This window comes from Gymnoscopelus braueri (genome assembly GCF_963280865.1).
Source record: "Gymnoscopelus braueri genome assembly, chromosome: 6".
Lineage (NCBI taxonomy): Eukaryota > Metazoa > Chordata > Actinopteri > Myctophiformes > Myctophidae > Gymnoscopelus > Gymnoscopelus braueri.
In genome coordinates this window covers 2,392,771-2,413,986 of record NC_137607.1, presented here as the reverse complement: position 1 = coordinate 2,413,986, position 21,216 = coordinate 2,392,771, and the positions used below count along the sequence as shown (strand labels likewise).

Here is a 21,216-nt window from a genome sequence, read left to right as displayed (position 1 = left end):
GGAGATGGAACGGAAGCGGATGGGAGCCATGTTTTTTGACACGGTGATCCATCTGTCCTTTCCTTCTCAGAATCACCATGGGTGATTCCAGAGCTGCTCTAGCCCCTCCCGTGTGGAAAAAAACGAAAAAAACAAAAAGACTGAAAACACGGTTCAGACCGAAGCGCTACTCTGTGAAAACACGGTTCAGACCGAAGCTCTACTCTGTGAAAACACGGTTCAGACCGAAGCTCTACTCTGTGAAAACACGGTTCAGACCGAAGCGCTACTCTGTGAAAACACGGTTCAGACCGAAGCTCTACTCTGTGAAAACACGGTTCAGACCGAAGCGCTACTCTGTGAAAACACGGTTCAGACCGAAGCTCTACTCTGTGAAAACACGGTTCAGACCGAAGCTCTACTCTGTGAAAACACGGTTCAGACCGAAGCTCTACTCTGTGAAAACACGGTTCAGACCGAAGCTCTACTCTGTGAAAACACGGTTCAGACCGAAGCTCTACTCTGTGAAAACACGGTTCAGACCGAAGCTCTACTCTGTGAAAACACGGTTCAGACCGAAGGCTCTACTCTGTGAAAACACGGTTCAGACCGAAGCTCTACTCTGTGAAAACACGGTTCAGACCGAAGCTCTACTCTGTGAAAACACGGTTCAGACCGAAGCTCTACTCTGTGAAAACACGGTTCAGACCGAAGCTCTACTCTGTGAAAACACGGTTCAGACCGAAGCTCTACTCTGTGAAAACACGGTTCAGACCGAAGCGCTACTCTGTGAAAACACGGTTCAGGCCGCGTTTGGCACCCGATGTGTTAATTAACTTTGTATGAACATAGTAGATGTTAATTAAATGCTAATTCGATGTTAATCAACCTGTATGAACATAGTATGCGTTAATGATATGTTAATGAGATGTTAATGAGATGTTAATGAACCTGTATGAACATAGTAGATGGTTCCTTGCAGCAGGTCCTGTTGGGAGAACTTGTCCACGGTGACCCCTGACCTCTGCAGCTCTCCTCTAGAGGGCGCTCTGGCCAGCATGTAGGTCAGCTGGGCGTCGTCACTGTCAGCGTCCGTAGCCGATAGGTAGTCCACCGTCACCTGGACACGCCCACCCTCGTCACAGCTAAGACCCGCCCACAGACCCGCCCCCAGCTGAGGAGGCACGTCATTCACTGGTAGGACCTGAGGAAAGGAAGCAAGGAAGTAAGGACGGACGAAAGGAAGGCCAATCCCCATGTTTATAATCCCTACGTTATCATCAATTTCAACATTAATAGGACCATAATTTTTTTTTTTTTAAATAAGACTTTAAACTAGCGACTGGAAGCATATAGTATTTATGACAATGATTAACTAAAGGTAATATAAAGTCGGGTCAAATCCCCATTGTGATCAATGGCGTGGTAATGTTTCTGCTGCCAGCAGGAGGGGAACTCTAGCGACACCTGCTGGTTCATTAACTCTTTGCCTGCCATGGATCCGTTAACGCGTCAAACCAGGGCCAGGGCTCACCCTGCCAACGACCAGTTTTCATGTTCTGTGGTTTTCCACTAGATGGCGCTGTTACCTATCCTATGGATGATGCTTTCACTGCCTGATGACGACAGACCCGGAAATGACGTCATTAAAAAGATTTTTTTTTTTTTTGATTTCCTGCAGTGAAACGGCCATATCTCTGCTAGCCTGCTTTAGGGCAAAACAAGCCTCATTGAAACGGCCATAGCTCTTCAATGGACAAATATTTGTTCCTATACTACGACAACCTTGTGCGTGTAATCAGCCCATCTTGTAATATTGTAATATTCTCTGTGACGGCGGTCACAGAGAATATTCCATGATGTTTCAAAGCCAAAGGTACTGGCAGCTGTGGCACACTATTACACTATTGATCTGGCAGTCAAAGAAACGGCAGGGAATTCTGCACTTCCTTATTGGCTTCATTTAAAAAAGCGGATAGTTGCATGCAAACCGTTCCTTAGAACCATAACACACTATGGGTACAGATGTAGACTCTGTATACTCACTCCTGTTACATTTGTTTCCTTGTAAATTAATATGAATTTGTGGATTAAAATAAAGGATTAAAATGTGTGTGTGTGTGTGTGTGTGTGTGTGTGTGTGTGTGTGTGTGTGTGTGTGTGTGTGTGTGTGTGTGTGTGTGTGTGTGTGTGTGTGTGTCTGTGTCTGTGTCTGTGTGTGTGTGTCTGTGTGTGTGTGTGTGTGTGTGTCTGTGTGTCTGTGTGTGTGTGTGTGTGTGTGTGTGTGTGTCTGACCTGCACATGCAGAACAACAGCAGCAGAGTTGTGTCCGTCAGTCACACTCAGATGTACCGTGTCCTCTACTGTCTCTGAGTCATCATGGATGTACCTGCACACACACGCGCACGCACACGCACGCACGCACACGCACACACACACACACACACACACACACACACACACACACACACTCTTTTTTTCAGTCAGACAACTCTTAGATTGAATTTAGAATATATTTGTATTGAGCATAATTGAGCATAGATATATGAAGCATAGGTTGGCATCAGGGCTCTGTCTCTGTTCATTCCCTGTCAGCATGAACATTTTAGTTAAGTTAATGCCATTTTGGTTAAGTTAAATAATTACAGGGAATGAATTAAGACCCCCAAGGGGAATCTAGAAACAGAGCCTACAGGTGGATGCCGGGGAGGCGGTGGGATTACAAAACGTGATGGTCAGCAGCAGACAGCAGAGAGGCGGCAACAGACAGCAGCACAGCAGTACAGCCAGAGAGAGAAGACAGAATGAACAGGTAGGCAGAGAAGTTTAAAGGGACTACACTTTGAATTTTAACTTTTCCTTCTTATTTGGGGGTTTTTGGTCTCCCCTACCTTTCTTCTATCCCCAAAAATACCCCAGTTTGAACACTCAGGCTTTCACAGCATATCTGGGGTTTTATGTAAATTGTTCTCAAAACAGGCCAAACTGATTTGGCCCCGAAAGTGATGTCACTAGCGCTACAATCCCTCCGGTTTTCAGTTCCAACATAGAAAAAATAAAATAAAACACTTTTTTTGTTTTACTTTTTCCACTCAGAACCAGGAGATAACATGCATACAAACTGTCTCAATAGCGCCACGTGCACATCAGGACAATGTGGTATTGCAGGTGAAAGTGCTTTATAAGCCAGAGAGAAGTTAGTTGGAATGAGTATATCTGAGGCTTGATTTAGGCTCAAACCTTTTGAAAAACGTCTGAGGGACATAAACAATATGATATTAAATATTATTATTATTTTTTTAATTCATGGTGTAGATCCTTTAAATAGCCGGCCAGTTCAGGAGAAGAGAGCATGTGACTGGTCACCTGATCAGGTTGGTGCTCTGCCTTGAGTTGACTGCCTGAACTACAGCTACGCAGGCTGCACATCATTTGAGTTCACGTTTAACAAGACGTTCTTGAACACAAACAATAGCAGCCATTTTGGAGAGAAATCGGGCCTCTTCTTACTTCCTTCACAGGTGTTACCAATGATACTAATGAAGGCTCTGTTCCATTCTGGTCAAACAGAGTCAGGGTGTTGACTCACTGGAAACACTCTGCTACACCAGTGGGTCTCAAAGTGTGGTCCAGGGACCCTCGTGGTTCCTTGAGGGGGCTCCAAATGGCCCCTTAAAAAGGTGTGTAACTCTGACAGTGTACAAATGGAACCAAATGGACCATTTGGTTTCATTTGTACACTCTCAGAATTATGGGGGTCCTTGAAATTAAAAGGTTTGAGAAATGGAACAGAGCCTTCATTAGTATCATTGGTAAAAACCTGTGAAGGAAGTAAGGAAGAGGCCCAATTTCTTTCCAATATGGCTGCTGTGCACAGAGCCTATAGTAGATGCACAAAGGGTTTCAGGATACGGACAATTGTCATGTGGTGCAGGACACTATAATCAATCTGGGAACCCATCGTCAAATAAAAAGGAAAAACAGCGCCCACAACGTTTTTCACTTTTGCATTTGACTCTGGGGGGAGTGATTAAATAGACAGACAATGACTGGAAACCGGCGTTTTGGTCTCTGCCCTCAGCCCTCCACTTCCGGTGGTGCGACTATGTTTTCATTCCCACAAACAATATTTCTCCACAGAACACTAACACCACTTCTCCCAAAGAACATGGATCGTTTTGGTTATAAGCCCACTTGTTTCTATGATGAAAGAGCAAGTTAAAATGTAACTAACTTTCCGTGGTTTTGTCGGCTCCGAGGACGCTATTGTTAACAACGGGTGCCAGCGTTTTATTAAAACAGATTACGTTGAGTGCCAGAGATCTCACCGTTTGTAACGCTGTGCTGTGTATAGCTGTGGACTCCACTGCCAGCACCCACACGCAAACAATGGATGCGTCCACGACAATGGATGGTCCTGGCTAACGCCTGGAACAAAAACATCTCTCACGCGAGTCGCCATTACGGAGTAATCGGCCATCGAAAATGACTCGTTTTCCCCACTGTAAAAGGTTAAGGAGATACAGAGGTTTTTTATCAAGGAGATAGAACGGGAGCGGACGGGGAGCCATGTTTTTTGGCACAGTGATCCAGCTGTCCCTTCCTTCTCAGAATCACCGTGGGTGATTCCAGAGCTGCGCTAGCCGCCCCCCCCCCCCCCTTGTGGAAAAAAACAAAAACAAAAAAAAGACTGATAACACGTTTTTTACCGTGTTTGGCACCCGATGTGTTAAATGAGTTTGGGTTTGTTTCCAGTGGGAAGCGAGCGCACAGATGCAAATCCCGCCCACTACATTTGATTGGGTAAAGCGCGGCCTGCTTCCTGATCTGAAGGCAAGCCCACTTTTAGGCCAACGCTCACACGTTCTGAACGGGGATCCCGAACAGATTCAGTAGCGCGGCTCTGAATCTGTTCTTCAGAGATTACACTATAATAAAAACATTCTATCTATCTATGTAGCGGGGGTCCCTGCTCCATCTCTCTCTAAGCTAAGCCAAAAAAAAAGCCCATTGAAGACCTCTTGGTGATTGACCATCATCCTAACCTGACTCTGAGGAGTCGGAGGTCCTTCAGGGTGAAGCTGTCTCCAGGGCGGAGCTCTCTGCCCTGCACCTCCATGCTGCCGTGGAGCGCTCCCCTCTTCACCTCCACCCTCAGCCCCTCCTCCAGGGTGTCCCCGTCACGCACCAGGAGGTGCTCCTCCGTCACCAGGGCCCCCCCGCCCTCCTCCACCCGCAGGAGGTTGCTGAACGCCTGTGGGAAAAACACAACGTCATCAGTATACAGTTTTACACTGCAGGCATTCATCAGATGCTCTTTATAAAGAGTGACTTCACCCATTAAGACCAGGAACGCATCTGTGTGTCATTTTAACATTTATTTAGCCATTCAAAAATAGCAGATCTACAAGCTCATAACGCGGCAAAAAGCTTGTAGATCTACTATTTTTGAAAAAAAATGACGTTTTTTTAACTCAAATCTTTGCTTCTGGGGGGATTCTACAAATGTCTTCTAAATCCTAACAGTTTTTTTATTTTGTATTATGTTGCTATAATATCAGTGGTTCTCAAACTTTTTTCATGTCAAGGACCACCCAGAAATGTTGTTCCAGGGACCCCCCCAGAAGCAAAGATCTGAGTTAAAAACTATATATATATTCAAAGATTTGCACACATTTTCATGATTTAAAAAAAAAAATCACACCCTGTGTGAAGTGGGCGGTGTCTTCCTAGCTAACCACAATACTGAATGGAGTCAACCAATATATATGCTTTGATCTGAAAGAGCCACTTAGTGTCAGCATGTGTCTTGCTAGCTAATCACAATACTGAATGGAGTCGATCAATCATGTACAAAAGATAAATACATTTATCTTTTGTAAAACACACTTTATGATGGACAAAACCATAACTTTAAAAAAAACATAATTTGGTTTTTTTTAAGTTATGGTTGCTTATATAGGGCTATGCACATGTGTCATGTGACACTGGCCAATCACAGTCCTGAATAGATTGTGATTGGCCAATCACAGCGCAGGATAATTGTACAAATTTTTTAGGGCCGGTTTCACTGCCCAAGATATTTGTACATTTTTCCAAATCTCACTTATAGGGGCGGTTTCACCGCCCAAAAATAGCGAGGCACTCTGTGCCGCGCTCCCTATGGGCCGAAGCCCAGACTGATACCGTGGAGGAACGTGAGAGTGAATCCACGTTATCAGACTGTCTGGCCAATGCCAGGCTATGGTCACCCCATGGAGACCTTTTATGAATATGAATGTATGGATATTATTTTTGTTTTGGTCGCATCCCTAAGCCAATAATTTGATGACCAGCGGAGCGGTAGGCAGCGATTCCGGTAGGAGACACAAAGGAGACTCAAATGATTGGCTTTGGAATGCGAAAAAACTAAACAAATATCCATGAATTCAATAGGAAAAAAAGTCATGTTGGGGGTGAACTATTCCTTTAAGCTGTCATCACATACAACAGGTCAAAGTTCAGGGCGGATGTGAACTCTGACCTCTGGGGCCAGGTTGTCCACGGGGGTCACGGTGAGGTTAAAGGTCAGGCCGGTGAGGGTTCCTCCGTGGTGGTCGCTGACGGAGAAGACGAACTGGACGAACAGAGGCTCCGTACCGATGTCCTCTATAGGAGGCATGTAGGCTACCTTCATGTGGTTCACTGCATTCTGAGAGGAGAGGAGAGGAGAGGAGAGGAGAGGAGAGGAGAGGAGAGGAGAGGAGAGGAGAGGAGAGGAGAGGAGAGGAGAGGAGAGAGGGGAGAGGGGAGGGGAGGGGAGAGGAGATAGGAAGTAAGGACTTGAGGTTATTTGTCCCAAATGACCTTACGTCCACGATGACATTATTGTTGCTTTGTGACACAGTAAGATATGGAAATATGTTTTTGAACAATAAACAGTAAGAGTTTTGCAAAATAAAATAAAAATGCTACTACTCGTACAGATTTTGTCCAAACCTCATGCAAACCGGTACACATAATCTCTGTGATTAAGACCTATCTGTCATCTGATCTTTCATATTCCATTCCGATTGGCTACGATAGGCTTCCAAAGTTTGTGGTAGCGGCCGGTTTTGCACATAATGCCACAAATCATGAACACAATGTCCGATTGCCGCGAATTCTTGAACGCACATTCCCACAAGGCCAAGTAACTCACACTCTAAATTTTCAAAATCGGCCTCATAGTGAAACGATACAACTCGCCATAGAGGGCATGGTCATTTCCATGCTATATAACTTCAATATTTTTATCGGTATTGATACTTTTACTTAAAGGAGAAAAATTACTTATTTTCTATCAATTGCACACCCCATGAAGCCTTGAATTCATGGATTTTTTTTTTTTTTTGTGGCATTCCTAAGCCAATAATTTGATGACCGGGTGTGTATCCGGTAGGAGACACAAAGAATCTACTTTGTGTCTCCTACCGGATACATTAGCCGGTAGGAGACGGGGATCAAATTATTGGCTTAGGAATGCCACAAAAACAACAATAAATCCATGGATTCAAGGCTTCATGTGGTGTGCAATTGATACAAAATAAGTCATTTTTTGGGTGAACTACTCCTTTAAGTTAAAAAAATCACACCCTGTGTGAAGTGGGCGGTGTCTTCCTAGCTAACCACAATACTGAATGGAGTCAACCAATGATATATGATATATGCTTTGATCTTAAAGATCCACTTCTAGGAAGACTTTCTATTTTCTTCTCAATATCGGTTTTCCCTTTTCTCATTTCAGCCATAGTGATCTTTGACTTCTACTTTACTGTTCTCACGAAATGGACAGTATCTAAGTAATATACTAGTGTTACATCACAGTGGTTTTAGATTAGTTTTGTCATATGTATCACTAGCCAATCACAGCATGTGTCTTGCTAGCTAATCACAATACTGAATGGAGTCGATCAATCATGTACAAAAGATAAATACATTTATTGAAACACTCTTTATGATGGACAAAACCATAACTTAAAAAAAAACAATTTATGTTTTTTTTTAAGTTATGGTTGCTTATATAGGGCTATGCACATGTGTCATGTGACACTGGCCAATCACAGTCCTGAATAGATTGTGATTGGCCAATCACAGCGCAGGATAATTGTACAAATTTCCAAACCTCACTTTCAGGGGCGGTTTCACTGCCCAAGATATTTGTACATTTTTCCAAATCTCACTTATAGGGGCGGTTTCACCGCCCAAAAAAAGTATGAGTACTCGTGGCATCACTGTGTGTACCTGAGTGAAGGATTTGAGCACAGGGACCATGGGGTCTTTCTTCATGCTGTTAGTGACGTCTGCATAGAACAGACGACCTGCATCCATGAGCCTGCAACACACACACACTACTGTTACTGGACATATCTTGGATCCAAAAAGGTAGTTTTTTAAGAACTTGTATAACTGAAATGTAATCTACTAGAACCTCTAGAGTTCAACACCTATGTGCCACCGCCGATGTGACAGATAAGGCCATATATGGAGATCTGTGTGTCTGTCAGTCCTTGTCCCTTTCATGGCCATATATACAGAAGGAGCGAGCGCATTTATCGGCAGCGGAAGCTGCCGCGGAACTGCCGATGGAGGAGCGGCAGATGCCGGCGGAGGAGCGGCGGGCTGAGGAGCGGCGGGCTGAGGAGCGGCAGTGCGGAATCAGTAGGACTGTAGCCTACTAATCCTTGTAAATAAAATATTACTGAGGTTAGGGTTAGGGGTTAGGGTTAGGTTTAGGTATAGTTTTACTGAGGTTAGGGTTAGGGGTTAGGGTTAGGTTTAGGAAACTGCCGCTCCTGCTGCCGCCCGCCTCCCAGCACCTGCCGCTCCGCCGCCGGCATCCCGCTGCTCCGCCGCGGCATCTCCGCGGCAGCTTCCGCTGCCGGAAAATGCACTCGCTGTCCCTCCATATCCCTGTATGTGTCAGTGGGCTACTTGTCCCCATTATTCCCATGTATGGAGATCCCGGATGTCATGAGTATATAGTCAAAGTATTAACATACTTTGAGTTATGTACCACCACTGGGGGTCCGGGAACCCCCGCAAATGGATCCCCAGGGAATACTTTGGCATGAACGGCATGACCAGTGTATGGAACTCCAACCTCCCCCATCAAATCAAACTCAGCTTCTTCTATGCAACGGTAGAGTCTGTTCTCCTCTACGGCAGTGCATGCTGGACCCTGAAGCCAACCCTGCAGAGGTCTCTAGATGGGTGCTACACCAGAATACTTAAAAAGAAGCAGTACTTAACATCAGCAAGAGTCCCTGGCTGGGTGGGGTATTAGTCCTACTCACCCTGGTTGGGTGGGGTATTAGTCCTACTCACCCTGGTTGGGTGGGGTATTAGTCCTACTCACCCTGGTTGGGTGGGGTATTAGTCCTACTCACCCTGGTTGGGTGGGGTATTAGTCCTACTCACCCTGGTTGGGTGGGGTATTAGTCCTACTCACCCTGGTAGGGTGGGGTATTAGTCCTACTCACCCTGGTTGGGTGGGGTATTAGTCCTACTCACCCTGGTAGGGTGGGGTATTAGTCCTACTCACCCTGGTAGGGTGGGGTATTAGTCCTACTCACCCTGGTAGGGTGGGGTATTAGTCCTACTCACCCTGGTTGGGTGGGGTATTAGTCCTACTCACCCTGGTAGGGTGGGGTATTAGTCCTACTCACCCTGGTAGGGTGGGGTATTAGTCCTACTCACCCTGGTAGGGTGGGGTATTAGTCCTACTCACCCTGGTAGGGTGGGGTATTAGTCCTACTCACCCTGGTAGGGTGGGGTATTAGTCCTACTCACCCTGGTAGGGTGGGGTATTAGTCCTACTCACCCTGGTAGGGTGGGGTATTAGTCCTACTCACCCTGGTTGGGTGGGGTATTAGTCCTACTCACCCTGGTAGGGTGGGGTATTAGTCCTACTCACCCTGGTAGGGTGGGGTATTAGTCCTACTCACCCTGGTAGGGTGGGGTATTAGTCCTACTCACCCTGGTAGGGTGGGGTATTAGTCCTACTCACCCTGGTAGGGTGGGGTATTAGTCCTACTCACCCTGGTAGGGTGGGGTATTAGTCCTACTCACCCTGGTAGGGTGGGGTATTAGTCCTACTCACCCTGGTAGGGTGGGGTATTAGTCCTACTCACCCTGGTAGGGTGGGGTATTAGTCCTACTCACCCTGGTTGGGTGGGGTATTAGTCCTACTCACCCTGGTAGGGTGGGGTATTAGTCCTACTCACCCTGGTAGGGTGGGGTATTAGTCCTACTCACCCTGGTAGGGTGGGGTATTAGTCCTACTCACCCTGGTAGGGTGGGGTATTAGTCCTACTCACCCTGGTAGGGTGGGGCAGTAGCAGGCCAGGGTCACCAGGTAGGTGAGGTCAGTGTCTGGATGCTCTCTGTCTCTGAAGCTCAGCTGACTCTGGGTCAGATGAACCACCTCCGTCTCCCTGACCGTCACACAGCGCTCCGTACCGGACACCTCCACCGGCAACTGGTCCTTCACCGGGAACACATGGACCACCACCGTCTGAGAGAGAGAGAGAGAGAGAGAGAGAGAGAGAGAGAGACAGAGAGACAGAGACAGAGACAGAGACAGAGACAGAGAGAGAGAGAGAGAGAGAGAGAGACAGAGAGACAGAGACAGAGACAGAGAGAGAGAGAGAGAGAGAGAGAGAGAGAGAGAGAGACAGACAGAGGCAGAGGCAGAGGCAGAGGCAGAGGCAGAGGCAGAGGCAGAGACAGAGGCAGAGGCAGAGACAGAGGCAGAGGCAGAGACAGAGGCAGAGGCAGAGGCAGAGACAGAGACAGAGGCAGAGGCAGAGGCAGAGGCAGAGACAGAGACAGAGACAGAGACAGAGACAGAGGCAGAGGCAGAGACAGAGACAGAGGCAGAGACAGAGGCAGAGGCAGAGAGAGAGGCAGAGACAGAGACAGAGCCAGAGGCAGAGGCAGAGGCAGAGGCAGAGGCAGAGACAGAGGCAGAGACAGAGACAGAGACAGAGGCAGAGGCAGAGGCAGAGACAGAGGCAGAGGCAGAGGCAGAGGCAGAGACAGAGACAGAGGCAGAGGCAGAGACAGAGGCAGAGACAGAGGCAGAGGCAGAGGCAGAGACAGAGACAGAGGCAGAGACAGAGGCAGAGACAGAGACAGAGACAGAGGCAGAGGCAGAGACAGAGGCAGAGGCAGAGGCAGAGACAGAGACAGAGGCAGAGACAGAGGCAGAGGCAGAGAGAGAGGCAGAGACAGAGACAGAGCCAGAGCCAGAGGCAGAGGCAGAGGCAGAGGCAGAGGCAGAGACAGAGGCAGAGACAGAGACAGAGACAGAGGCAGAGGCAGAGGCAGAGACAGAGACAGAGGCAGAGGCAGAGGCAGAGGCAGAGACAGAGACAGAGGCAGAGACAGAGGCAGAGGCAGAGAGAGAGGCAGAGACAGAGACAGAGCCAGAGCCAGAGGCAGAGGCAGAGGCAGAGGCAGAGACAGAGGCAGAGACAGAGACAGAGACAGAGGCAGAGGCAGAGGCAGAGACAGAGACAGAGGCAGAGGCAGAGGCAGAGGCAGAGGCAGAGGCAGGCAGAGGCAGAGAGAGAGGCAGAGACAGAGACAGAGACAGAGACAGAGACAGAGACAGAGGCAGAGACAGAGACAGAGACAGAGGCAGAGGCAGAGGCAGAGGCAGAGACAGAGGCAGAGGCAGAGGCAGAGACAGAGACAGAGGCAGAGACAGAGACAGAGACAGAGACAGAGGCAGAGGCAGAGGCAGAGGCAGAGGCAGAGGCAGAGGCAGAGGCAGAGACAGAGACAGAGACAGAGGCAGAGACAGAGACAGAGGCAGAGGCAGAGGCAGAGGCAGAGGCAGAGACAGAGGCAGAGGCAGAGGCAGAGACAGAGACAGAGGCAGAGACAGAGACAGAGGCAGAGACAGAGAGAGAGGCAGAGACAGAGACAGAGACAGAGGCAGAGGCAGAGGCAGAGGCAGAGACAGAGACAGAGGCAGAGACAGAGGCAGAGACAGAGAGAGAGGCAGAGACAGAGACAGAGACAGAGGCAGAGGCAGAGACAGAGAGAGAGGCAGAGACAGAGACAGAGACAGAGGCAGAGACAGAGACAGAGGCAGAGGCAGAGGCAGAGGCAGAGACAGAGACAGAGACAGAGACAGAGGCAGAGACAGAGGCAGAGGCAGAGGCAGAGGCAGAGACAGAGAGAGGCCGTACGTCATTCTGAAAAAAGTTTAGGACTAAAGCCACGATTACGTTGACAATTAATTGTCATACAAAATAATTGCGACTAACAATTTCATTGTGTTTTTGGCATTGAACATTGGAACATACTTTCGAATAAAAATACAATTTCCGTTTTGTCCTTTTAGGCTTCGTAATCAAAACAATTCACAGGTATACAAAGACACGTCTGACATATTTAATAATGTTATAATAAATATTGTTTTTAAAGCTGATCTACAAGCTTACAACTCTGCCATTTCTGCTTTTTTAAATATTTGAAAATGTAGCAAATATTAGCAATTAGAAGATTATGTAATAATTGTGCCTGCAAAGTCTGATTATGAATTCCTTATTGCTTAATTCCTTATATTTAACCAGTTAATAGTTCATAGTATCATCAGCCAAAAAAACAGATGTTTATGATCCGCTTTTTTAGCACAAATACATATATATGTTTTGTTACATATATAAATTCATATATATGTTTTGTTACATATATAAATACATATATATGTTTTGTTACATGCACGTGTTTGTGGGACAGGTTGAGATGCTCGTCAGTGGGCGTGTCACGTTACTCACATGCCGCTGTGATTGGTTGGGAGGCTGGTGGCTGTCAGACAGCGTGAAGTCAAAGGCATCTTCAAAGGTCTCGTCTCCCGAGTGTTTGTAATAGATGAGACCCTGAGAGAGCTCCCCCTGGAGGAAGGAGGACACCATGACACCTACAGGTGTCATTTTACATTTTAGCTATATATACACACATATATATATATACATATAAGGTATATACATTGTCTCTGTCGGGTGGAAACCTCATATGTCCAAAAGGATTTATTTTCAGGATTCAAATTCTAAAATAGCAAAAGTAGGAGATCTTAGGAGAAAGTAGGAGAAACATTTTTTTTTTTCAGGATATGTTCCCAAAAGACACCCAGAATTACCCCAAATACCATAAACTACCCAGAAATACACCCAAAGAGCCAAAATGTATACAATACCCGAAAGTACCCCAAAATAATCTCAAATAACCACTAACTACCAAAAACTTGCCAGTACAATTCCCTAAAACAACCCAAAAATACACCCAAAGCCCCACAAAATACCGCAAAAATAGCCAGAAGAAATATGTATAGTCCAAGTAGACATATTTGTAGTCCGTGTAGACACATTTGTAGTTCTACGGTACCTGCGACACCACCTCAAAAGTCCCCAATAAACTCCAATACATTCAAAACTCAGCTGCCCGTAGTAGACATATTTGTAGTTCTACTGCACCTGTGTGTTGTCATATTTGTAGTCCTAGTTGACATATTTGTAGTCCTAGTAGACACATGTGTAGTCCTAGTACACATATTTGTAGTCCTTGTACACATATTCGTAGTTCTACAATACCTGTGTGCTGGGCGGAGCTCTTCCTGAGAAGCTGCCCGGCGCCGGGGGCGGAGACTATTGTGTACAGGATGTAGTCATCACTGGAGTCCAGGTCGCTGGCCAATAGCATGTACTCCTCCAGTCTCAAGGCCCCGCCCTCTTCCACCTACACAAGGATATTACAGTTATATAGCATGGCAATCAAGTGGCTCATTTGGGCCACGGCAGCCAGAGCCTTTACTGGGCGGTTCTGGACAACCGCCTATCCGACCGACTCGGCGCCGGGCACTACGCTCCCTCAGGTCGTCTGCGACGTATGTGCGGAATTTAAAGTCGGCCGGTCGAACGGCTCCCGAGATACGTGGATTACAGACGTACGTACGCGCACAGCCCTGGTCCATAACGTTAGAAGGAGTTCTCCTTAACGCTATGGGACTTTAGAGCCTTTGCACACCACAGGCTGCACAGCCTCTCGTCTTTAGTCAAAAAATAAAATACACTTTCTCTGCTCACCAAAACTAAGAGTGTTTTATGGAGTTGAAAGCCTACTCTACTAAGTGGGAACACTCTGAGCCCCGCCCCCTCCCCACCTCACGTCTAAAATACACTTTTTTTGTCCAGAAAAGAAAATGTTTCACCGGAAGGAAAAATTCCATTAACCAGATCTGTAGGGGGCGCAGTGGAGTATCCAAAAACATTGTTTCCTTCTGGATAAATATTTTATTTTCTGGCTAAAGAAAGTGTGTTTTAGACGTGAGGTGGAGGGCTCAGAGTGTTCCCACTAAGTAGAATAGGCTTTCAACTCCATAAAACCCTCTTTGCTTTGGTGAGTAGCAGAAGTGTATTAGTATAAAAATATACATAAAAGCACCAAAGGAAAAGTAGTCATTATGCAGAATGTCCAATTTCACACTTTTTCAAATGTATAGAATGTATAAACATCCTTTGAAAATAGCCGATCTACAAGCTCACAACGCGTCCCTTTGCGACGCTTTGTGAGCTTGTAGATTGGCTATTGTCAAAGTACATAGGTCTGAAGTGGTTAATGTATGTTTTGTAATAATAATTAAAATCTACAAAGTAACTAGTAACTAAAGTCTTCAAATAATTATAGTGGAGTAAAAACTATAATATTTGCCTCTGAGATGTAGTGGAGTAGAAGTAAAAGTTACTGGAAATTGGAAATACCTCAGTACTTGAGAAAATGTTCTTAGTTACTAACCTCCAGCGCCACGTTGTTGATGAGGAGGGGCGGGGTGTCGTCTTCAGGCAGGATGTTGATTGGCAGCTTGTGGCGGATGCTGTGGCGGCCGTCGCTGATGCGGAACACGATGTGGTCGCGCGTGGTGTCGCTGTCGTCATGGTGATACACCACCACGCCCGACCTGAGGTCCCCCACACGAAACATGAACGCCTTACCACCTAGAGAGAGAGAGAGACAGACAGACAGACGGACAGACAGACAGACGGACAGACGGACAGACAGAGAGAGACAGAATTAAGAAGCTCAATTTCATTGTAATATTGTAATTACCATTGTAATTTCTAATTCCAGATTTAGTGTGTGAACCTTCCATGCAAACTGCTAGCCTAGACACTTACAGTATCTGCTCTGCCAAGACTGTCTGATCAGCACGGCTGATTTGTAATATTTGGATTAGTTTCATGTGAGAACGGCAGGTGTTCTGGTCAGGCTCGTTTGAGCACGGCTAGAAGAGCCTATTTGAGATTGCTTGGTCAGATCTACCTGTTGTATAATGTTCTGTTGATTACACTGTACAGGAAGACCACGGTTTATACTGCCAACGCACAGTGGTGGAAAAAGTACTCAAACATTTTAATTAAGTAAAAGTCCCAATACTGCAACGTAGAAATACTCCGTTACAAGTAAAAGTTCAGAATTCAAAATTTACTTGAGTAAAAGTACAAAAGTATTGGTATCAAAATGTACTTAAAGTACTAAAAGTAAAAGTACAAAAATGTTTGAAAATAGCCTAGGTATAAAATAGGGCTAAAGTGGTTCATGTATGTTTTATAATATCATAATTTATATCTGCAAAGTAACTAGTAACTAAAGTACAATATTTAAAAGTACAATATTTGCCTCTGAGATGTAGTGGAGTAGAAGTAAAAGTACTGAAAATGGGAAATACTCCAGTAAAGTAAAAATTCCTCAAAAGTGTACTTAAGTACAGTACTTAAGTAAATGTACTTAGTTACTTTACACCACTGCCAACGCAGTACATGTATAAAGTGCTTTGGACGAAGGCGCTACTATATCAATGCAGTCCATTTGACCATTTACAGCAGTATACTCAGGTAAAGACATTTAGTTTATACTTTCCACCAATGCAGTTGGAAATAACAAGTCGCTGTCAGCCGCCTGAAGGCTGGTTGGTGGGTTGAATCCCCCCCCCCCCCGCCCCCCACGGGTGGGCACACTGGCACACAGGGTCCCCGGGCTAGCGCTATAGCGATATAGCGGCTGGCAGTGCCAGGCTGGCCAGGTGCCCACTCTCTCATATCAAAGGGATTAAAGAAATATATATATTATTCACTCCGCTGCAATTATGTGGGAAAACGTGCAAGTTACTTGGCGGATTTAGATGTATTATTACAAAACATGCATCAACTAATACATTTTCCACTTGGCCTATTCGCCACTTGGCCTATTCGACAATAGCAGATCTACAAGCTCTACAAGCTTGTAGATCTGCTATTTTCGAAAAAGTCTGACTTTTACTTTACTTTTACTTTTATACTTATAACAGAGTGTATTTATACTGTCGTTTTTGAGGCTTACTTGAAGAAAAAAAGGAAAAAACATCCACCCCTGTCCCCAGGGCTAGCATGCTAGCGGGCTAGCGCTCTAGCGGCCGGCTGCCCAAACTTTGACGTTTAGAAAAATGTAAGTTTACTCTTATACTTGCAACAGAGTATATATTTTGTTGTTTTTGAGGCTTACTTGAATAGAAAAAGAAAAAAAGAACCACCTCTGTCCCCAGGGCTAGCAGGGCTAGCATGTTTAGAATAAAATCAGTACTTTTACTTTTTTTACTTGCAACAGAGTATATATCCATACTGTTGTTTTTGAGGCTAACTTGAATGAAAAGAAAAGAAAAAAAAAGTCCACCCCTGTCCCCAGGGCTAGCATGCTAGCGTGCTAGCGCTCTAGCGGCCCCGGCTGCCCATGCAGTGCCAGGCATTGCCCAGGCGGGCATTGGGTGTGCCAGGCAGACAGCCGGGCCGGGTCAGGCTGGCAGATTGAACGGTGACCTGGTCAGGCGCCGAATCCTCCTTAACGAGCTTTACCAGGGGACAGCCGTGATTGGTCCAAACGCCAACGAGATGCACGGTAATTGGGCCCCAAAGGTGGTAGCGGTGGCAACACACCCAAAAAAACATGGATGTACCAAACAGGACAGAGTGTGTGTGTGTGTGTGTGTGTGTGTGTGTGTGTGTGTGTGTGTGTGTGTGTGTGTGTGTGTGTGTGTGTGTGTGTGTGTGTGTGTGTGTGTGTGTGTGTGTTTGTGTGCGTGTGCGTGTGCGTGTGTCCAGGGGCGTATTGGATCAGACACTCGCCGTTCGTTCCCCAGTGCCATCCCGTCCCACAGTCCAGGGTCAACGGTTGGCCCCGCCCACTCGGGACCCTCTCAGAGACAGAACTGTGTGTGAACTGAAACCATTCCAAACCCCCACCCCCCCCAAACTCACTCAAGTATATTTACTCAAGTACTATTTAAACATTTCAGTGCTTGACTTCTACTCCACTACATCTCAAAAGAAAATATTGTACTTTTTTTACACCTACAATTATTTGAAAACGTAGATCTACATAAATCTTTTTTTTTAAATGACGCTAGAGGGCGCTCTTCCGCAACCTATGAATGATCCCTTGTCTGCGAGAGAAGGAATGTACGGATGTGACGTCATCCCAAAAGTATTCACTTCCGTCCTCTCCTATGTTATGAGACGTAGGAAAACACTCCTATGTTATGAGACGTAGGAAAACACTCCTATGTTATGAGACGTAGAAAAACACTCCTATGTTATGAGACGTAGAAAAACACTCCTATGTTATGAGACGTAGAAAAACACTCCTATGTTATGAGACGTAAAAAAACACTCCTATGTTATGAGACGTAGAAAAACACTCCTATGTTATGAGACGTAGAAAAACACTCCTATGTTATGAGACGTAGAAAAACACTCCTATGTTATGAGACGTAGAAAAACACTCCTATGTTATGAGACGTAGAAAAACACTCCTATGTTATGAGATGTAGAAAAACACTCCTATGTTATGAGACGTAGAAAAACACTCCTATGTTATGAGACGTAGAAAAACACTCCTATGTTATGAGACGTAGAAAAACACTCCTATGTTATGAGACGTAGAAAAACACTCCTATGTTATGAGACGTAGAAAAACACTCCTATGTTATGAGACGTAGAAAAACACTCCTATGTTATGAGACGTAGAAAAACACTCCTATGTTATGAGACGTAGAAAAACACTCCTATGTTATGAGACGTAGAAAAACACTCCTATGTTATGAGATGTAGAAAAACACATCTAGCTCGGATTTCTTCTTTTTGGGGTGAAAACGAGCCGTATTCAACGGACGATAACAACAGAATCGTGGTAAAAAGTTGTTCTGGTTCCGGTGGATAGAAGAGATCCCCCCCCACCTCCCCCCAGACAGCCTTTGTTTACATCCTTGTCCACATCGTGGCTTCCGTGGCTCTCCATGGATCGTCAAAATAAGGTGAAAAAATTCTGGCAGCAGCGGATTAATTAATTAATAACTGGCAGTGAATGTGTTAATGGTGTCACGTGCACAAATATGTGCATGTGTGTGTGTGTGTGTGTGTGTGTGTGTGTGTGTGTGTGTGTGTGTGTGTGTGTGTGTGTGTGTGTGTGTGTGTGTGAGCATGACGCTGATTATGGATTTCTGAAACGTTTGATCTCTCACTCTCTCAAAAACTATTCTGAAACTCAGTTTATGTGTTCAGCTGAGAAGCAGCTAGACCCACTCCTTTCGTTTCTCGCCGCCTTCGACCTAGTTCTTTCCCCATCTCCTCCGACCCACGAGGCGGGCAACCAACTGGACCTGATCTTCACCAGAGGCTGCTCTACTGCTAACCTGTCCATCACTCCTCTTTCTAGTGAAAAGGATAAGAAACTATCTGATCACTATTTCATGCCCTACTCTCTCTCTCTCTCCTCTCCCCCCTCACAGCCCCTCCCTACCCACATGATTTCCTCACGTCGCAATCTTCGCTCACTTTCCTCCACTGATCTTCCCTCTTCTGTTCTCTCTGCTCTCCCTGCCCCTGAATCCTTTGCTCTTCTATCCCCTGATACCGCCACAGATCTTCTTTTCTCTACTCTATCCTCTTCTCTCGACCATCTCTGTCCCCTCACCACCAGGCCTGCACGCCAAACTCCACCTTCCCCCTGGTTGTCGGACTGAGAGACGGAGCCTGAGAGCGAATGGAGAAATGGCAACCTCCTGGAGGTCTTGCAGGTCTCCTGCAACCACCACCCCCTCCTCCCTCCTCGTCCCTCCTCCCTAACGATTTCGCCAACTTCTTTGACAAGAAGGTGAACGATATCCGATCCTCCTTCCCTCCTCCCCCAGCTGGTGCCCTGCGCACTACCCACACCCGTCTGCCTGCCACCCCCCCTCTCTACCTTCATCTACTCCTCTTCCCTCCCCCTCCCCCTCTCTATCCCACTTTTCTCCCCTCTCCCCTAACGAGGTCCTTCTCCTTGTTACCTCTAGTCGCCCCACCTCATGCTCTCTGGACCCGGTCCCATCCACTCTGCTGCAGTCTATTGCACCTGAACTTCTTCCCTTCTTAACCCACCTTATTAACACCTCTCTGACGTCTGGTTACTTTCCCTCTGCTTTCAAGACTGCCAGAGTCACCCCCCTCCTGAAGAAACAGACACTTGACCCCTCTGAGATCAAGAACTACAGACCGGTTTCCCTTCTATCCTTCCTATCTAAAACTCTCAAACGTGCTGTCTTTAAACAACTGTCCTCCTACCTCCACCAGAACAACCTCCTGGACTCCAACCAGTCTGGGTTCAAAGTGGGTCACTCGACAGAGACTGCCCTCCTGGCAATGACGGAGTCGCTTACACCCCTGCCCGACCACTTCGGTCTGCCACCTGGGGGCGACTGATTGCCTCGTCACTCAAGGTTCCTTCTGGTCGATCGACACGGTCACAACTTTTTTCTGTTCTGGCCCCACAGTGGTGGAATGAACTTCCCACTGATGTCAGGACAGCAGAGTCACTGCCCATCTTTCGCAGACTGAAAACCCACCTCTTCAGGAAACACTACCCTTCCTCTTTGCCTGGCCTACGCCGTGAATTTTGTGAACCGTTGCAGGCTTAGTATGTATGTATGTAAATCACCCAGGCATTCACAACCACACTGCTTGACTCAAATGTAACGAGCACGCCGTCCACACCGGTGCACATGCATCTGCGTGTTGGTCAAAAAAAGGTGGTCATACGCAGTGGCGTCAGTTTAGCAAAAGCTAAGGTATGGCAAGGTTAGGGTTACCAACTGCCAGAGATTAAAATAAGGGACACTTATCCTGGGCGCGCGGCAGATTTTTTTTTTTTTGGGGGGGGTCAAACCCCCCAAATGCATAGAAAACTATGCATTATACCTTTAACACAATACAAACACACTGGTCTTACACCTGCATTAGGCTACTATTCATGTTTTTTTTAAATATATATATATATATATACATTTATTGTTTATATATATACAGTACATATGTTTTTATGGCACCTGCCATATCCATTGACGGCCCTGTAGTGATGCGTTGCAGACCAGACACTACAATCCTGGTTTTAATAGTTTTTGCCAAAACAGTAGAAGTAGTGTGTGTGTGTTGAGTGTGTGTTGAGTGTGTGTTGAGTGTGTGTTGAGTGTGTGTTGAGTGTGTGTTGAGTGTGTGTTGAGTGTGTGTTGAGTGTGTGCTGGTGTTCAGACGGTACTACTCCTAGAGAACAGGTCTGGCCTTTCACGCTCTCTAGCTTTGGTGCGTCTCCTCTGAGCCCTGGGGGTCCTTGGTGACATGGGGGGGGGGGGGGGACATATGTCTGGTGGCCCCCCCACATGTGTTTGCTAATCAGGTGTAAAATAGGTCCAGGGCCGCGTCCCCCGAGGGTGGGGGGCTCTCTCTCTCTCTCGATCTCTCTCTCTCTCTCTCATCTCTCTGTCTCTCTCTCTCTCTCTCGTCTCTCTCTCTCTCTCTCTCTCTCTCTCTCTCTCTCATCTCTCTCTCTCTCTTCTCTCTCTCTCTCTCTCTCTCTCTCTCTCTCTTCTCTCTCTCTCTCTTCTCGTCTCTCTCTCTCTCTCTCTCTCTCTCTCTCCTCTCTCTCTCTCCTCTCTCTCTCTCTCTCTCTCTCCCCTAAAGTTTTCAAATAATTGTAGTGAAGTAAAAGTACAGTATTTGCCTCTGAGATGTAGTGGAGTAGAAGTAAAAGTACCTCTCCCCCCCCCCACACACACACACCACCCGGTGGGACCACCACCACGGTGCTGTGTCGTCTCAGGCGGGTCCTCTGGCCCAGCAGATTGTAGAGACTTAAGGTTGTTTCATG

At 46.4% G+C, this 21,216-nt stretch overlaps 1 protein-coding gene across 1 annotated transcript in view; it reads right to left on the bottom strand.

Annotated features, from left to right (window-relative positions):
- The window catches only part of frem1b (Fras1 related extracellular matrix 1b), a gene marked incomplete at its 5' end in the record, with an annotated part of 107,321 nt that overhangs the window by 58,181 nt on the left and 27,924 nt on the right, over window positions 1–21,216 (bottom strand). The window contains 9 exons of the mRNA XM_080429918.1: window positions 931–1,183; window positions 2,275–2,368; window positions 5,025–5,233; window positions 6,503–6,670; window positions 8,242–8,332; window positions 10,317–10,513; window positions 12,789–12,931; window positions 13,602–13,746; window positions 14,803–15,002. Of these exons, the coding sequence (XP_080286044.1) occupies window positions 931–1,183; window positions 2,275–2,368; window positions 5,025–5,233; window positions 6,503–6,670; window positions 8,242–8,332; window positions 10,317–10,513; window positions 12,789–12,931; window positions 13,602–13,746; window positions 14,803–15,002 (1,500 nt within the window). The remainder of the gene's footprint in view (window positions 1–930; window positions 1,184–2,274; window positions 2,369–5,024; window positions 5,234–6,502; window positions 6,671–8,241; window positions 8,333–10,316; window positions 10,514–12,788; window positions 12,932–13,601; window positions 13,747–14,802; window positions 15,003–21,216) is intronic.